Source organism: Sciurus vulgaris, assembly GCF_902686455.1.
Source record: "Sciurus vulgaris genome assembly, chromosome: 1".
Classification (NCBI taxonomy): Eukaryota; Metazoa; Chordata; class Mammalia; order Rodentia; family Sciuridae; genus Sciurus; species Sciurus vulgaris.
The window spans coordinates 41,605,762-41,620,740 of NC_136461.1; the positions used below are offsets into that span (position 1 = coordinate 41,605,762).

At 38.2% G+C, this 14,979-nt stretch overlaps 1 protein-coding gene across 2 annotated transcripts in view; it reads right to left on the reverse strand.

The window, feature by feature from the left end:
• Positions 1–14,963, reverse strand: part of ORC1 (origin recognition complex subunit 1) — a gene marked incomplete at its 3' end in the record, with an annotated part of 37,441 nt that extends 22,478 nt beyond the window's left edge. The window contains exons 1-6 of one of the 2 annotated variants that reach the window (XM_079142060.1): positions 14,758–14,963; positions 10,610–10,707; positions 9,088–9,187; positions 8,364–8,491; positions 6,452–6,634; positions 4,873–5,187 (exon numbers count right to left, since the gene is read on the reverse strand). In XM_079142060.1, the coding sequence (XP_078998186.1) occupies positions 4,873–5,187; positions 6,452–6,634; positions 8,364–8,491; positions 9,088–9,182 (721 nt within the window). In that variant the 5' untranslated portion in view covers positions 9,183–9,187; positions 10,610–10,707; positions 14,758–14,963. The remainder of the gene's footprint in view (positions 1–4,872; positions 5,188–6,451; positions 6,635–8,363; positions 8,492–9,087; positions 9,188–10,609; positions 10,708–14,757) is intronic. The other variant, XM_079142059.1, reaches the window with a different exon arrangement.
• Between the last annotated feature and the right edge of the window lie 16 nt (positions 14,964–14,979).

Here is a 14,979-nt window from a genome sequence, read left to right on the forward strand (position 1 = left end):
GCAATCCTTAGCAAGAAGAGTGAAACAGGGGGTATTGCAATACCAGATCTTCAACTCTACTACAAAGCAATAGTAACAAAAACGGCATGGTATTGGTACCAAAATAGACAGGTAGATCAATGGTACAGAATAGAAGACACGGACACAAATCCAAATAAATACAATTTTCTCATACTAGACAAAGGTGCCAAAAATATGCAATGGAGAAAAGATAGCCTCTTCAACAAATGGTGCTGGGAGAATTGGAAATCCATATGCAACAGAATGAAACTAAATCCATATCTCTCACCATGCACGAAACTAAACTCAAAATGGATTAAGGACCTCGGAATCAGACCAGAGACCCTGCAGATTATAGAAGAAAAAGTAGGTCCAAATCTTCACCTTGTTGGTCTAGGATCAGACTTCCTTAACAGGACTCCCATAGCACAAGAAATAAAAGCTAGAATCAACCACTGGGATAGATTCAAACTAAAAAGCTTTCTCTCAGCAAAGGAAACTATCAGCAATGCGAAGAAAGAGCCTACAGAGTGGGAGAATATCTTTGCCAATCATACTTCAGATAGAGCACTAATCTCCAGAATCTATAAAGAACTCAAAAAACTCTACTCCAAGAATTCAAATAATCCAGTCGACAAATGGGCTAAGGAAATGAATAGACACTTCACAGAAGAAGATCTACAAGCAATCAACAAGCATATGGAAAAATGTTCAACATCTCTAGTAATAAGAGAAATGCAAATCAAAACCACCCTAAGATTCCATCTCACCCCAATTAGAATGGCGATTATCAAGAATACGAGCAACAACAAGTGTTGGCGAGGATGTGGGGAGAAAGGTACACTCATACATTGCTGGTGGGGCTGCAAATTAGTGCAGCCACTCTGGAAAGCAGTGTGGAGATTCCTTAGAAAACTTGGAATGGACCCTCCATTTGACCCAGCTATCCTACTCCTTGGCCTATACCCAAAGGACTTAAAATCAGCATACTACAGAGATACAGCCACATCAATGTTCATAGCTGCTCAATTCACAATAGCCAGACTGTGGAACCAACCTAGATGCCCTTCAATTGATGAGTGGATAAAGAAACTGTGGTATATATATACAATGGAATATTACTCAGCCATAAAGAATGATAAAATTATGGCATTTGCAGGCAAATGGATGAAATTGGAGAATATCATGCTAAGTGAGATAAGCCAATCTCAAAAAGCCAAAGGACGAATGATATCGCTAATAAGTGGAGGATGACACATAATGGGGGGGAGTGAAGGGTTAGTGTTAGGGTTAGAGTTAGGGTTAGGGAGGGGGGCAAGTATGGAGGAAGGAAGTACTGTATAGAGGGTAAAGAGGGGTGGGAGGGGTGGGGGGAAGGGAAAAAATAACAGAATGAATCAAACAACATTACTCTATGTAAATTTATGATTACACAAATGGTATGCCTTTATGCCATATACAAGCAGAGAAACAACATGTATCCCATTTGCTTACAATTAAAAAAAAAAAAAAAAAAAAAAAAAAAAAACATCAACAAACACATCCAGAGACTGGAGAGGGGAAGGGATGGCTGACTGCAAAGGGGCATAAGAATATTTTCGTGGGAAACTGTTCTACATTTTGATTATAAAGGTAGCTAACATAAATCTGTGCACCTGTAAATTCTTAGTCCATGCAAGGTAAGCATCCCTGAACCCAAATTCTGAAATATAAAATGCATCACATTCTGAAACTTTGTAAGTGTTGACATGACACCATTAAGTGGGAAGTACCACATCGGATCTCATGTATTGGGTCACAGGCATACTGCAGGCACACTACAAGTACTATATAAAACTACCTTCAGTCTAGGTTTATGAAAGGCATCTGAAACATATATGAATTTTGTGTTTAGTCTTAGGTCCCATTACGAAGATACCTAATTATGCATATGTGATATTCCAAAATTCAAAACACTTCTGGTTCCAAACTTCAGGTAAGGGATACTCAATCTTTATACACTACAAGGGGAAATTTTACAGTCTCTAAACTAAACCTGACTTCAATATGTTATTTAGGGCCAGAAGCAGTGGCATACACCTGTAATCCCAGTGGCTCAGGAGGCTAAGACAGGAGGATTGAGAGTTCAAAGACAGACTCAGCAACTTATCGAGAACCTAAGCAACTCAGCAAGACCCTGTCTCTAAATAAAATTCAAAATAGGGCTGGGGATGTGGCTCAATGGTGGAGTGCCACTGAGTTCAATCCCAAGTGCTCCCCACTTTCTTGCCCAAAAAAAGCTATTTAGGGCCAGATTTTAAAAGTCTTCGAACATAAGCTAAATTTATTCCTTCATTTATTTTTAATTTTTTGGTAGATAAGAGAGTAACTCATATCTAGATTCATACAAATATGTTTCAAATTCCTGGCCTCCCTCCTATCTCATTCCCTGTGTCTTTCTGCCTCAACCAAAATATTTTCACCATTTTTCCTTCCTCTAATTGTATAACTGTATCAAGTGTAAATTCCTTGCCATAACTTTCAAAATCCTATGTACTCAATGGTCAAAAAATACTGCAATAATTTCTGAAAGTGATATTACAAATCTTGTCTGTTTTCTCCATTTTCCAAATGTGTTATATTTCATATTCAGTTCCTAAAACATATGCTGTCTAAAGAGGCCAAAATTACAAACAACTTAGTAAGATACAGTGGTGCATGCCTGTAATCCCAGTGACTTGAGAGGCTGAGGCAGGAAGATTGCAAGCTCAAGGTCAGCCTGGGCAACTTAGCAGGAACCTTTCTCAAAATAAAAAATGAAAAGGGATGTGGCTCAGTAATCAAGTGTCCCTGGGTTCAATCCCCAGTACCACAAAAAAACATATCTGAAACTTGGCATATATACAAAAAATTCAAAAGGATTAATGGCATATAACAAGATAGGTCTGAGCTCTCAGAACAGCCATGGAGAGACGTTCAGGTTCACTTTACGGGTGAAAAGTAGGTCAGAAAAGAATGTATCCAGTGTGCTGTTCTACTGAGTAAGAATGAAAAATAAAAAAGGCATGCTCATATTCATGCACACATGAATGTATTATGTGTATAAAATCTGCTAATATACATAATGAACCAAGAAGTAATAAATTAAATCAGGATGGGAAAAGCCCTAAAATTAAACAGAAATAAAAGAACCAACCTGTATGCCACCAATAACAATTTGTTTTTCAGAAGAAATAAAAATTAAAGTGTCTTTATTCACTTCATGTAATATATTCCAAAGGCATAAAGAACCACAAATAAATTTTCAACTTTTGAGTTTACTGTTGGTGGGGGCATTGGTATAGCAATTGTGGAACTATTTTACTATTTTGTGTATATTAAGATTACTTCAGGGAACCAGGGTCTTCCTGAAGGAGAACAGATATAATATGAAATATGGGAAGGACCCTATGGTTTGGATTAGAAGTTTCAGTATGAATTGAACAGTTTTAACACGTATGAGGTCCCCTAGCTGTTCCACTGAGGTTCTAGAAGCAGTGTCCTCTCTGCAGTAGGGCTCTTGAAGGAATACCTGACTTCGGAGCTCAATATCACTGAATCACTAGAGAAATGTAAATCAGAACCACAAGAAGACAATATGGATGAATCTAGAGGACATTACATTAATGAAATAAGCCAAGCACAAAAAGAAAATATACCATATGATCTCACTTATATGATGAATCTAAAGAAGTTGAATCCATAGAGGTAGAGCAGAATGATGGTTACCAAAGGCTAGGCAGGTGGGGAGCAAATGAGTGGGTAGTTGTTCATCAAGGGTACAAAGTTTCATTGAGACAAAAGAATGATTTTTGAGATCTACTGAATAGCAATAACTAGCAATAATAATTCATTGTATATTTCAAAATAACCAAGAGCAAACTTCAAATATATTACCATAATAAATGTTAGGTAAGTGAGGTGATGGACATATTAGTTAGCTTGATATGAATGATTGTACACATAAAAGAAAACATCACATTTTACCCCATAAATGTAACACAATTATGATGTCAATGAAAAATAATTTGAATTTTTAGAAAAGAAAAACTGCCCTCCATAATGAGATACCACTTTGTATATAAAATTAGGATGGCTGCTATAAAAAGAAAAAAATCAGAAAATTAGAAGCATAGGTGAGTACACGGAGAAACTGGAACTCTTCATACTAGGCATGGGAATTAAAATGGCATAGCCACTGTATAACAGTTCCTTAAAAAGGAAAAGAATTATCGTGTGATCTAACAGTCCCACTTCTGGGATACCCAGAAGTATAGGAAGCATGCTCTCCAAGAGATATTTGTCCTATCTGTGCCTAAAACAGTGTTACTGCAATAGCCAAATGTCTGCAGACAGAGGAATACTGATTAAAAAAAAAAAATGTGATACATACATGTACTGAAATATTATTCAGCCTTGAAAGCAAGGAAATTCTGACACATACTCAACATGGATGACCCTTAAGAACATTCTGGTAAGTAAAATAAACCAGTCACAAAAGGAGAAATCCTGTGATTACACTTATGGGATTATTTAGAGTAATCAAATTCTTAAAGTCATAAAAAGAGAACAGTGGTTTCCAGGGGCTAGGGAAAGGGGGAAGGGTTGAAAGTTAGTATTTAATGGATCTAGAGATTCAAATTGAAGATGACAGTGGTGGTTGCACAACCATGTGAATGTACTTACTACCACTGAAAAACTATCAAAATGGTAATAAAATTCATGTTATATATATTTTAACATATATCCAACAAATTCTTGGCCTACTGCACTAATTCAATACTCTCATATGAATTAATATTTCACAGTGTTCCTTCAGCCTCAATACTGCCCTGAGACCCACACAACACTTACTGCCGAGCTCCAGCCTCTTCCTTGCAGTGGGGACAACAGGATGGGTAGGAGTTTGGCGAGATTTGGAGGCAGAGTGACTTGATTCAATCCTTTTGACCACTTGTTCTGTTGTGGTCCAAGCAGGGCTTTCTATGTTCTTAGTCATGGCTTCCACAGACTTCTGGCACTTGGGGCTGCTTTCTTGCAGCTTCTCCAACTCTGCAAATAGTTCTGGGGACAATGGTCTGAACTTCTTTTCATTCCAGGATAGTTTCACAAAAAATATTTTCTCATTTTTCAGATCCACAGGTATCACTTCATCTGGAGCTAAAGCTACTACCTGAATTTAGGAAGTATACATGAATAGGAAAAGATGAGCCAAGGAAGACTCTAACAGTGCTGTGATTAAAAAAACAGTTAAGCCTACATCTCTACACGGAATGTTATCTTTCCAATCTAAAAGAGCCCAGATATTACATAGCATATTGACAGAAAAACTGAACACTTAATCATTAATAGCTTGAAAGATATCAATGAAATAAATGATTCCTTTTCATTTTTAAAATTTTTATTGGCTTCATCTCTTAACTTCTGCTGTTACCCTAGTGTGAGTACACATCATTTCACTCCTAGATAATTCCAGACTTCATGTAGCTGATATCTACACCCTCCCCTGCTTTCCTTTCCTCCAAGGTCAGATTTTCCCACAGAAGTTTCTGTAAACATGTTCCCCTGCTCAACAGCTAATAGAGGCTGTCCACCATAGTAAGATCAGATTATTTTCATTGCCTTCTAAAATCTGGCTCCAGCCACTTACAGTGTTCAGTGTTCCTCAGCATGGCCTTCCACCACTAATGGAGCGTGGTTTTCACAGTCCTGCTCATTCCCTCCAACATCTCCTGCCTAAACACTCCTCTGCATTCTGTCCTTCCAAATCTACCCACCCTGCAGCTTCAACTTCTACATCTGACTTTCCCTCCTTTACTTATTTAACCTGGACAGTAATTACTATATTACTGCCAGACCAGTCTCCCAGCCCAACTGTTAATCCAACCACCTAATCCTAAAACCACACTTCACATCCTGATCTAATCCCACTTTGGGGGACTGAAGTAATCCAGAAATAAGTCATAAATTTAGTATCCAAACTAGTGTCCTGCTTCAGCCTACAAATGAGCAGCTCAGTAGCTCCTGATTTGTTATAAAATCCCATAACACAAATTTGCCTGTAGCAACTAGCACTCTTTGAACTGATTTACTCAAAGAGAAGTCCTCATTTACCAAAGCATATTCAGCTTCACAATGCCTTACACCTGCCACAATCATAGCTAAATATAGTTTTCTACTGAGACATATTTGCTAATTTCTGCTTATCCCTCAGGTCATAACCCAAATGTCACTTCCTCCACGAGGTTCCTAACACATGATATGTGCTCTAAATAAATATTTGTTGAGATGAAGTAGGCAGGCCAATGGAGAAAATAACAGGATAAAATTCATTCCCATGGGGTAAATTAGAGCCAGTAAATTTCTGAGGTCTTGCAGTTTAGAAGGTAGGCAAAAGTAAGCTTCAAGACAGAACCTGGGATCAAGGCATCACCTACCTGAACAGGGCCAATGATGGTCTCAGCACTAATGTTGCTATCACAGGCAGGGTAGTCATACCAGAATATCTCCTGCGCATCAGGTTTCCGTCCCAACAAGCGCTGTTTATGGGCAGGGACTTCAGAGAATCGGACAAACCACTGCACCCGAGCACGTTTTTTGGAATGAAGTTCAAAATCTAGAATGATTAGGTATGAAGGGGAGGATTAAAACAATGCAATAACATTTTATTAAAGTACTACCTATGTGCCAGTTCCTATGATAAGCCCTCAATATGAATTATATTCAATACCTACAATAACCCTGCACATAAATACTATGCCTTTTACAGGCAAAGAAATCAAGCTTCAGGGACCTTAAATAATTTGTCAAATGTCATAGAATCAACCAACAGTAATCTGACTCTAACCCACACCCAAGCTCTACTCATGTTGCTCCATTTCCTAATGGTGCCATCACTGGACAAATTATAAAAGGCATTTGAGAGGATCTACACCAAACACAGGCACTGACTAAATCATCAGTGATCAATTCTACAAATTGGTAATTATAAAGAAGATACTTCACAGCAGCAAGGGGAAAAAAAAAATCCTAGCAAGAATCAGAATAGTGACCATAGGGCTGGGGTTGTGGCTCAGTGGTACAGCACTTGCCTAGCATGTGTGAGGTACTGGGTTCGATTCTCAGCACCACATATAAATAAATGAATAAAATAGAGGTCTATCAATATCTTAAAAAAAAAAAAAGAATAGTGGTGCAATCACAGGCTTGCAATCTTCAGCTTTATCATTATAATATACCATTAATATCACTGTCAGAGCATACATTCAATAGTATCATCATCACCACCCTCTCTTCTACACTCTCTCCAAACAGACTAAAGCCATCGAAAGAAGCAGCACACAAAGGAAATCTAAAATCTCCACACAAAAGCCCACACTTCTGCTGATGTGCTCCCCCTAGTGGATTTCAGTTTCATTGGGTTTTTCCTCATACTTGTCAAGTATCTTTCCTGTGTAAAGAAAAACATCTTTATCCACTGGCTTTATCTATTCCTGTTCTTAGTAAGTTGCCACAGGACTTTCTAACTCATGCTATTCCTCTTCTACTTCCCTAGAAGAGGCAGTTTTGTGTAGTTTCAAGTTGTTCTTTCTTCTTAATCCTCCCTTTGGAACCTGGCCCATCCAACCTTCCTGTGTGCTCCTGTTTTACAGAGGGCTCAAGGCTCAGCACTTAATGACCCCTGGCCTTTTCAACCCTATGTACAAGTTCCTCTAGGTAAAACAACTGAACACCAAATGATATTCCTCCCTAATCTAACTTACCTCTTTCCTTGTAAAGATGCGCTTGCAAAATTTATTACCAACTTCCTCACACCAAAATTAAAGGGCACAAGTTTATCACAGTGCAAATCACCTATTTTTTTCCTTTTCCCTTTTTCTCAAACTCATTCTTTCTCTTCATCCCCCAAATCTGCCTTTAAGGCCACTCCTAGAATTAATGGAAATGTTGGATTCTTGAGCCCTCCAATTCCATTTTACCCAGTACTGCTATGGTGAGTGAAGAAATTTTCTAGATGGAAAAGGAAATGGTTGATGCTTACATGTATAAGGAACTCAGCACACTACTGTGAACTAAGGATCAGCAGTCTTTCCTACTCTTTTATTTACATATATATATATACACACACACGCACGCGCGCACATACACACACACATATATATCTTTTAGTTGGTAATGGACCTTTATTTAATTAATTATTTATATGTGGTGCTGAGAATCAAACCCAGTGCCTCACATGCTAGGCACGCACACTGCCATAGAACCACAACCCGAGCCCCTCCCCTACTCTTCACCTCCAGATTATTCCTATTAGGCAATGGGTTTCATTCCAGCCCCAAACTCACCATCTTCAAACAACTCAATCAATTTAGCAACATAGGGGTTTTCATCATCATCCCCTTCAATCAACACAAACTGTCCAACTTGGATATGCATTGGAGTCGAACAACCTTCTATTTTCACACATATTTCTCTAGGAAGTAACAGAGAAATATATTAGGAAATCTCTTAGGGTTGGAAAAACTCTTCAAGACCCTCTGGAACCAGAAAGTGTTCTCAAACCACAAATTCCCCTAAATAATTTCTCTATGCAGACCAACTCCCCTCCTGAGAAACCAATGTACTCAATTATATTTAAGCATAAACAAAAATGGGTCAAACTAATTGTTTTAGCATGAATAATAAATCTAAAGGTCTTAATACAAACCTAACCTCCCTCACTTATTGACAAAGAACAATAAAGGCTTCCCAATGGTGAAGAGCTGTCCAATGATAATATCAAAATTATCAAGCTGGGAAGGACATAACATCCTTTATCTTGTTATCATGAAGAGTTACACAGAACTCAGCTTAAGTAATTATGATCTTATTGTATGTACACAACTTTGCCCCATCCCTATTTATTCTACCTCCTTTTCCCATCACATAAAACCCCTCCTTGCAATCAACACATATCTACTATCCCTCAGTCCTCAATTCATGAGCACTAGAATAGGCTGGCTACAAGTTATTAACAGTTTAGCTTTGGAAGCCGTATTTCCGGCCTAACCACAGGGCCCCATCACTCACGTGTACATTCGGTGGTGCAGTTTTCGATCCAGCAAAGGCCTGCCAACCCATGAGTAAGTCTGTCTGATCTTCTGTCTTGTGTGGTAGGGTGCCATGGCTCCTGTGAAAAAGCCTTAACTGAATTACCATGGCAAACTCTGATGGATTCTAAGACATAGCCCCCTCCAAAGAATTCAACCTTTTTTTTCCTGCCCCTGCCTCACCCCGCACATTTAGGGGTAGATAACAATTTCTTTGAGGAAAAAGTAAAGCTCCATAAAGATTAAATATAGGTAATTTGGCATCATGTATGTATATCTTCAAATATGCCTTATTTCTTCTCACCCAGGGAAACAGGAAGGTCAATACATACAGAAGTACTTACTCACAAAAAAGCATAAGAGGTGTGAACATCTAACAATATGAAATGTTATGATCCAGATAGGGATTAAACATAAATGCAGTGAAGGAAGTTAATACTGCCAAGAGCCCAGAGGAACCACTGGAAGTTAGAGGACCAGTTCTTGTGGCTGTTAAAAAAGGGAGGGCTTCCTATGAAAGATTCCTGCACTGAACATTGGATATTGACAAGAAGGAGTGAAATGAGTTCCAAGGGATGAGGAAGAAGGTGGGCAAGTGTATTTTGGAGACAGCAATGGGTTTTATCAAGTGTATAATTCCACTTACATTTTAAAAAAATTATCAGTGTTACTAAGCTGTACTGGTCTGATAGTTGGAAGTGGTGTGTTTCTTTGTAGCTGACAGGCTCAGATATGAGTATTGTGAATAGCTAAAAAGAAATGCTTATGTTAAAACAGGAAAAAAAAGATATTTTTAAGTGATGAAAACAGAAATATGGATGAAAATACAAATATAATTGTCTTTACAAAGAATGTGGACATTACAATCTAATAGTTCTAATAATAATGCCAATCCATTATTTTAAGTTTAAGTAACTTAAAAAATAATAAACCTTTCCTCTGAATTTCATGTTTTTCTTATAGAGATAAAATTGACAAAACTGAGTTAAAAAAAAAAAGAAAAATCCAGCCCAACAGAATTATTCTGAGTTACTGATTGGGAGACCAATAATTTCAGTCTATGTTGAAAACAACATCCTCCTTCAAAAATTGGTTTCCTGGAACTCAGTAGTATTATACTATACTCTATTGGGGAATTTTTGCCCCCTAAGATTTTATGATTTTGGAAAAGTTTTTGTTTTTCATAAACTTTTAAGGGAGCTAATGGCAAAAAATAGATATTGAGTCATTAACAAACTGCTTACAAAAGATGCACAAATGATTGCTTTAGCTACACTGAGAGTATAATTCACAACATAACACTATTAAACTCCATGTAATTGTAGTGAGGCATAGTGTGAAAATGAAAAAAGAGCAAAAAAAATTGCTGAGTAAAACCAACTGGAAGACTTGCCCAAGTGAAAAGTAAATTTGGATTAATAATACTGAGGTATCTTTTGGTAAAAATTAGTAAATATGTTTGAATCAAAATAAATGTTTAAGGAAACATAACACAAATTTACCTTCAATATGTTTCTTTTGATGGATGATTTAACACAAAACTTTCAGGAATTAACTTCGAAATGTTTGCCTTTTCCACAATGATGACGGATAAAATATGCTATTGAAATACAAAGAAAAAAACCAAAGTAAATTGCAGTGCTCACTAAACTCTTATTTTAAAAAATGGGGAAATAGCACTGAGTGCTTTATTGCAAAATTAGTACTTCCCAACAAACTTTCTACAAATCTTGAATAATCTAACTAAAATATACAGTCTAATTTGTCACTTTGACTATGACAACTTATTTTATGGGCACAATAACCTCATTTTTTCAAACCAAAAACTGGCATAGGGAAGAACTATTTTCATATCTAAAAGATACTCATGTATACCAAAGGGCATTAAATTCATGCTCAATTCTGTTAAATCTAGACCATATTTTAGTTTACTAAAGCAGGTATCCTCCTTCAAAAACCAAGTCAAGGTAAAAATTTAAAATTCCTTTTATTAGGAAACCATGAGCCATACTTGATGAGACCAAAATAATGTGTGCACAGGTGTATGATTCCACTTTAAAAAAAATTCATTAGTGTTACTAAACTGTACTGGTATGATAGTTGGCAGGGGTATGTGATTTACTCTAGGCTGAGGAAGCAGTTACTGGAAGGACCAGGACCATATAACTTGCCGTTCTTCTACCACTATGCCGCATGCCTAGTCCAAACCTCAAATAGACCAAGTTTGTTAGTGCCCTCAGACTTATATAACTGCTGTTCTCTTTTCCTGCATCTTTCCAGGGATGGCTCAGTTCTCAGTTCCAATGAAAGCCCTCAGAGAGGCCTTCACTGAATAACCAATGGGAAAGTTACCCTACCATTAGGTTCTATTACAACATCTTATTATCAAAACAGAGACCACCATATTATTTTTCTGTTTATTGTGTTTCTCACATTAGAATGCTAAATTCCAAAGAACAGAAATCTTGAGACCTTCTCTTTATTATTCATTACTGCATTAGTAATTCTATGTCAGGACTAGGCATATAACAGGTAAATGAATGAGAGAATTTTAAAAATCACTAGGACAAGCAGGGCACTATGGTGCATCCCTATAATCCCAGCAATTTGGGAAGCTGAGGCAGGAGTATCACAAGTTCAAGGCCAGCCTGGGCAACTGAGTGAGACCCTATTTCAAAATAAAAAAATTGTAAAGGGCTGGGGATATAGCTAAGTAGTAGAGCACCCCAGGTTTAATCCCCAGTACCACAAAATACACAAACAAATAAATAAATAAATAATAAATCAGAGCAGGACTGGTGGTGCACATCTATAATTCCCAGTGACTCCAAGGCTGAAGCAAGAGGATTGCAAGTTCAAGGCCAGCCTCAGCAACTTAGCAAGATCCTGTCTCAAAATAAAAAATAAATCAATCAAACAATTAGGGCCACAGCAGCTGTGATGAGGATGTAGATCAGCCAGAATGCTAATATACTGCCAAAGGGAATGTAATTGATACAACCACTTTGGAAAATCAAATTTTCTTAAATTCCGAACATATGCATACCCATTGGCCCAGCAATTCTAACAGAAATACATAATATTATCAAAAGACATGAACCAGGGCCAGGCATGATGACACCCATAATCCTAGCAGCTCAGGAGGCTGAGGCAGAAGGACTGAGAGTTCAAAGCCAGCCTCAGCAACTTAGTGAAGCCCTAAGCAACTCAGCAAGACCCTCTCTAAGTAAAATAATAAAAAAGGGGTGGGGATGTTCCATGGTTAAGCACCCTGAGTTCAATGCCTGGTACCAAAAAAAAAAAAAAAAAAAAAAAAAAAAAAGACATGAACCAGAATGTTCATAACAGCACTATATAGTGATGAAATTAAGCCAACTACAACTACGTAGATAACAAAATGATATGAAGCTAAGGAAATTAGACACCAAAGGTACAAAAGGCCTGAAATCTGCTATGATTTCCTTATGTTGCATCTTCAGAACTCATACTTTTTTTAACTTTTCATTGAAGAATTACACAAAGAAAAGTGCATAAGTGATAAATATACAGCTCATTGAACTCACTACTCTTTCTCACACTCCACCCAGCACTTTATCTCATCCACCTTCAACACAGAAATTTCCCAAGAAAAATGGAAGGTGGACTGGAGAGGCTGGTCTGACTTGGTTTAGTGAAGGCTTTCGTTTCTAAAGATACCCAGCACAGATGTCACAGATATTAGAAATGTGAATATGTACACCACTCAGTCTAGGAGTCACACTCAAGGGAAACAGATAAAGGAGTTGCAATAAAAATGATACCAGATATTTGAGCCAGTATGACAGAAGATTGAGACGAAACTCTTTTTTTGTAGTACAGGGAATGAATATTTGGCCTTATGCATGCTAGGCAAGTGCTCTACCACTGAGACACATCCCCAGCCCTTTACATTTTATTTTGAGACAGGATCTCTCTAAGTTGTCCAGGGTGGATTCCAGCTTGTGATCCTCCTTCTTCAGCTCCCAAGTAGCTGGGATTATAAGTGTATGACACCATACACAGCCTGAGCCAAAACTCTTGACATATTTATCTCATTTAATTCTCAAGATAACCTTAGAACAATGTCAGTACACAGTAAGTACACAGTAAGTATTCAATAATAAATATTTGCTTAATTTAGGGTTGGGGTAAGGTATGTATGTTACTATCTCAAGGTGGAAACTTTCATCCAATTTTATACAGGATAGCACTGCCTAACTCACACTTGGAACAGCCAGATTCCCAAGACTGCTTTTACATGCTTCACCTTACAACACATGGTGAAAATGGATAATGTGTAAGAAAGCTTACATCTGGTGGCTTAATACAGTAAGTCAGGCTTCCTAGTCACTGAGTAAGAGGTCAACTGGCCCTCAATTCTCTCACTCACAAAAGAGATGTAATAGAATCTTCCTTTCCTTTGGCTAATCTTATTTTATTTAGTACCAATTGTGTGCCAGGCACTATTCTAAGATTATTAAAGATTGAGAAAATGCAAAATTATAAATCCACTCCCTTGCATTCATTTGTATTCTTTTTGAATATAATATTTTGGAACTCACAAGTTACACAAAAAGTTGAATTAAAATATCAAGGAATTCAGAAAGCTTCTAAAGTTCACATATAGCCCTCTATTACAGTTCTAAAAAGGTTGCAGAGAAACTTGTTAAACCATGCTTTCACAATGGAAATGCCACTGGCATTCAAAAACTAATACAGCAGAAAAGAGGAATCATTATTCATATTTTACAGATAACTAAAACCAGATTTAATCATCACACTTTTTCTTTGCAGTACTGGGGATTGAACCCAGACGTGCTTTACCACACACATACACACACACCTTTTTTTATTTTTTATTTTGAGAGGGACTCACTAAAATTGTTTAGGGCCTCACTAAGTTGCTAAGGCTGGCCTTGAACTTGTGATCCTCCTGCTTCAGCATCCGAAGTAGCTGGAATTACATCGTGAGGCACAGTGTCTCGCTTAATCACTGCACTTTCACAAGTAGTGGACCAGGATAACAATCTTACACCTCATTCGGGTCCACTACTTTTCCGAATTGTCACAATAAAAGGCCCTTCTGTTGCAGGTTGGATTAGAGGAAGGAGAAAGGGTGCCATTAGACTTCTGTCCTGGAAAGAATGTGGATGGGAGCCCATAGTTAAGAGTTGCTCATTTAGAGAAATCTGGTAGGAGCACCTAAGCCACGAAAAATGACCTGGACTAATCTCTGGGAGTAATCGCTACATAGGCAAAACGGGGTAATAGCATCTGATTCGCCTTTCCAGTAGCGCTTGCTACACTGTGGCTCAAGGAGGAAATGATGCGAGTACTATTCAGAGGACAAGTAGATGGAAGTAAAGGCTCCAGAACATTCCTGAGAGTCTGAGGTAACTGAGGGCTGAATGCTTACGCTTCTCAGCAGTGGGTTTCCGGTTTCCCCGCTGCAAATTCTCAGTCTCTGGCAGAGCAAGAAGCCTTTAAGGAAACCGGACATGGGGAAGAGAGCCACTCTTAGCAGAATTAGAAAAGTGCCTGGCACTGAACCGGCTTTCGGTGCATGTCCGATGAATAAATCAGTGAGTGATGCTGCAGAGAACATTCACAGTTCGAGGTTTAGGTCACTCACCTGACACCCAGGCCGCCACGTTCGCCGGGCGCTTAAGTTTCCTCGGGCTAGTCGCAAGCACTCTGCTTCTCACCGTCTGTGCTCTGGGAGCTCCGAGGGGTTGCAGCAAATCTAATCTGCCCCAGCTGGATTCCTCCTCTACAGCCACAGGCCGCACGCGGTATCCAAAGCTGTACCTGGATAGGATCGAAGTCAGTCACTGAAAAGAAAATTTCGCGCCAA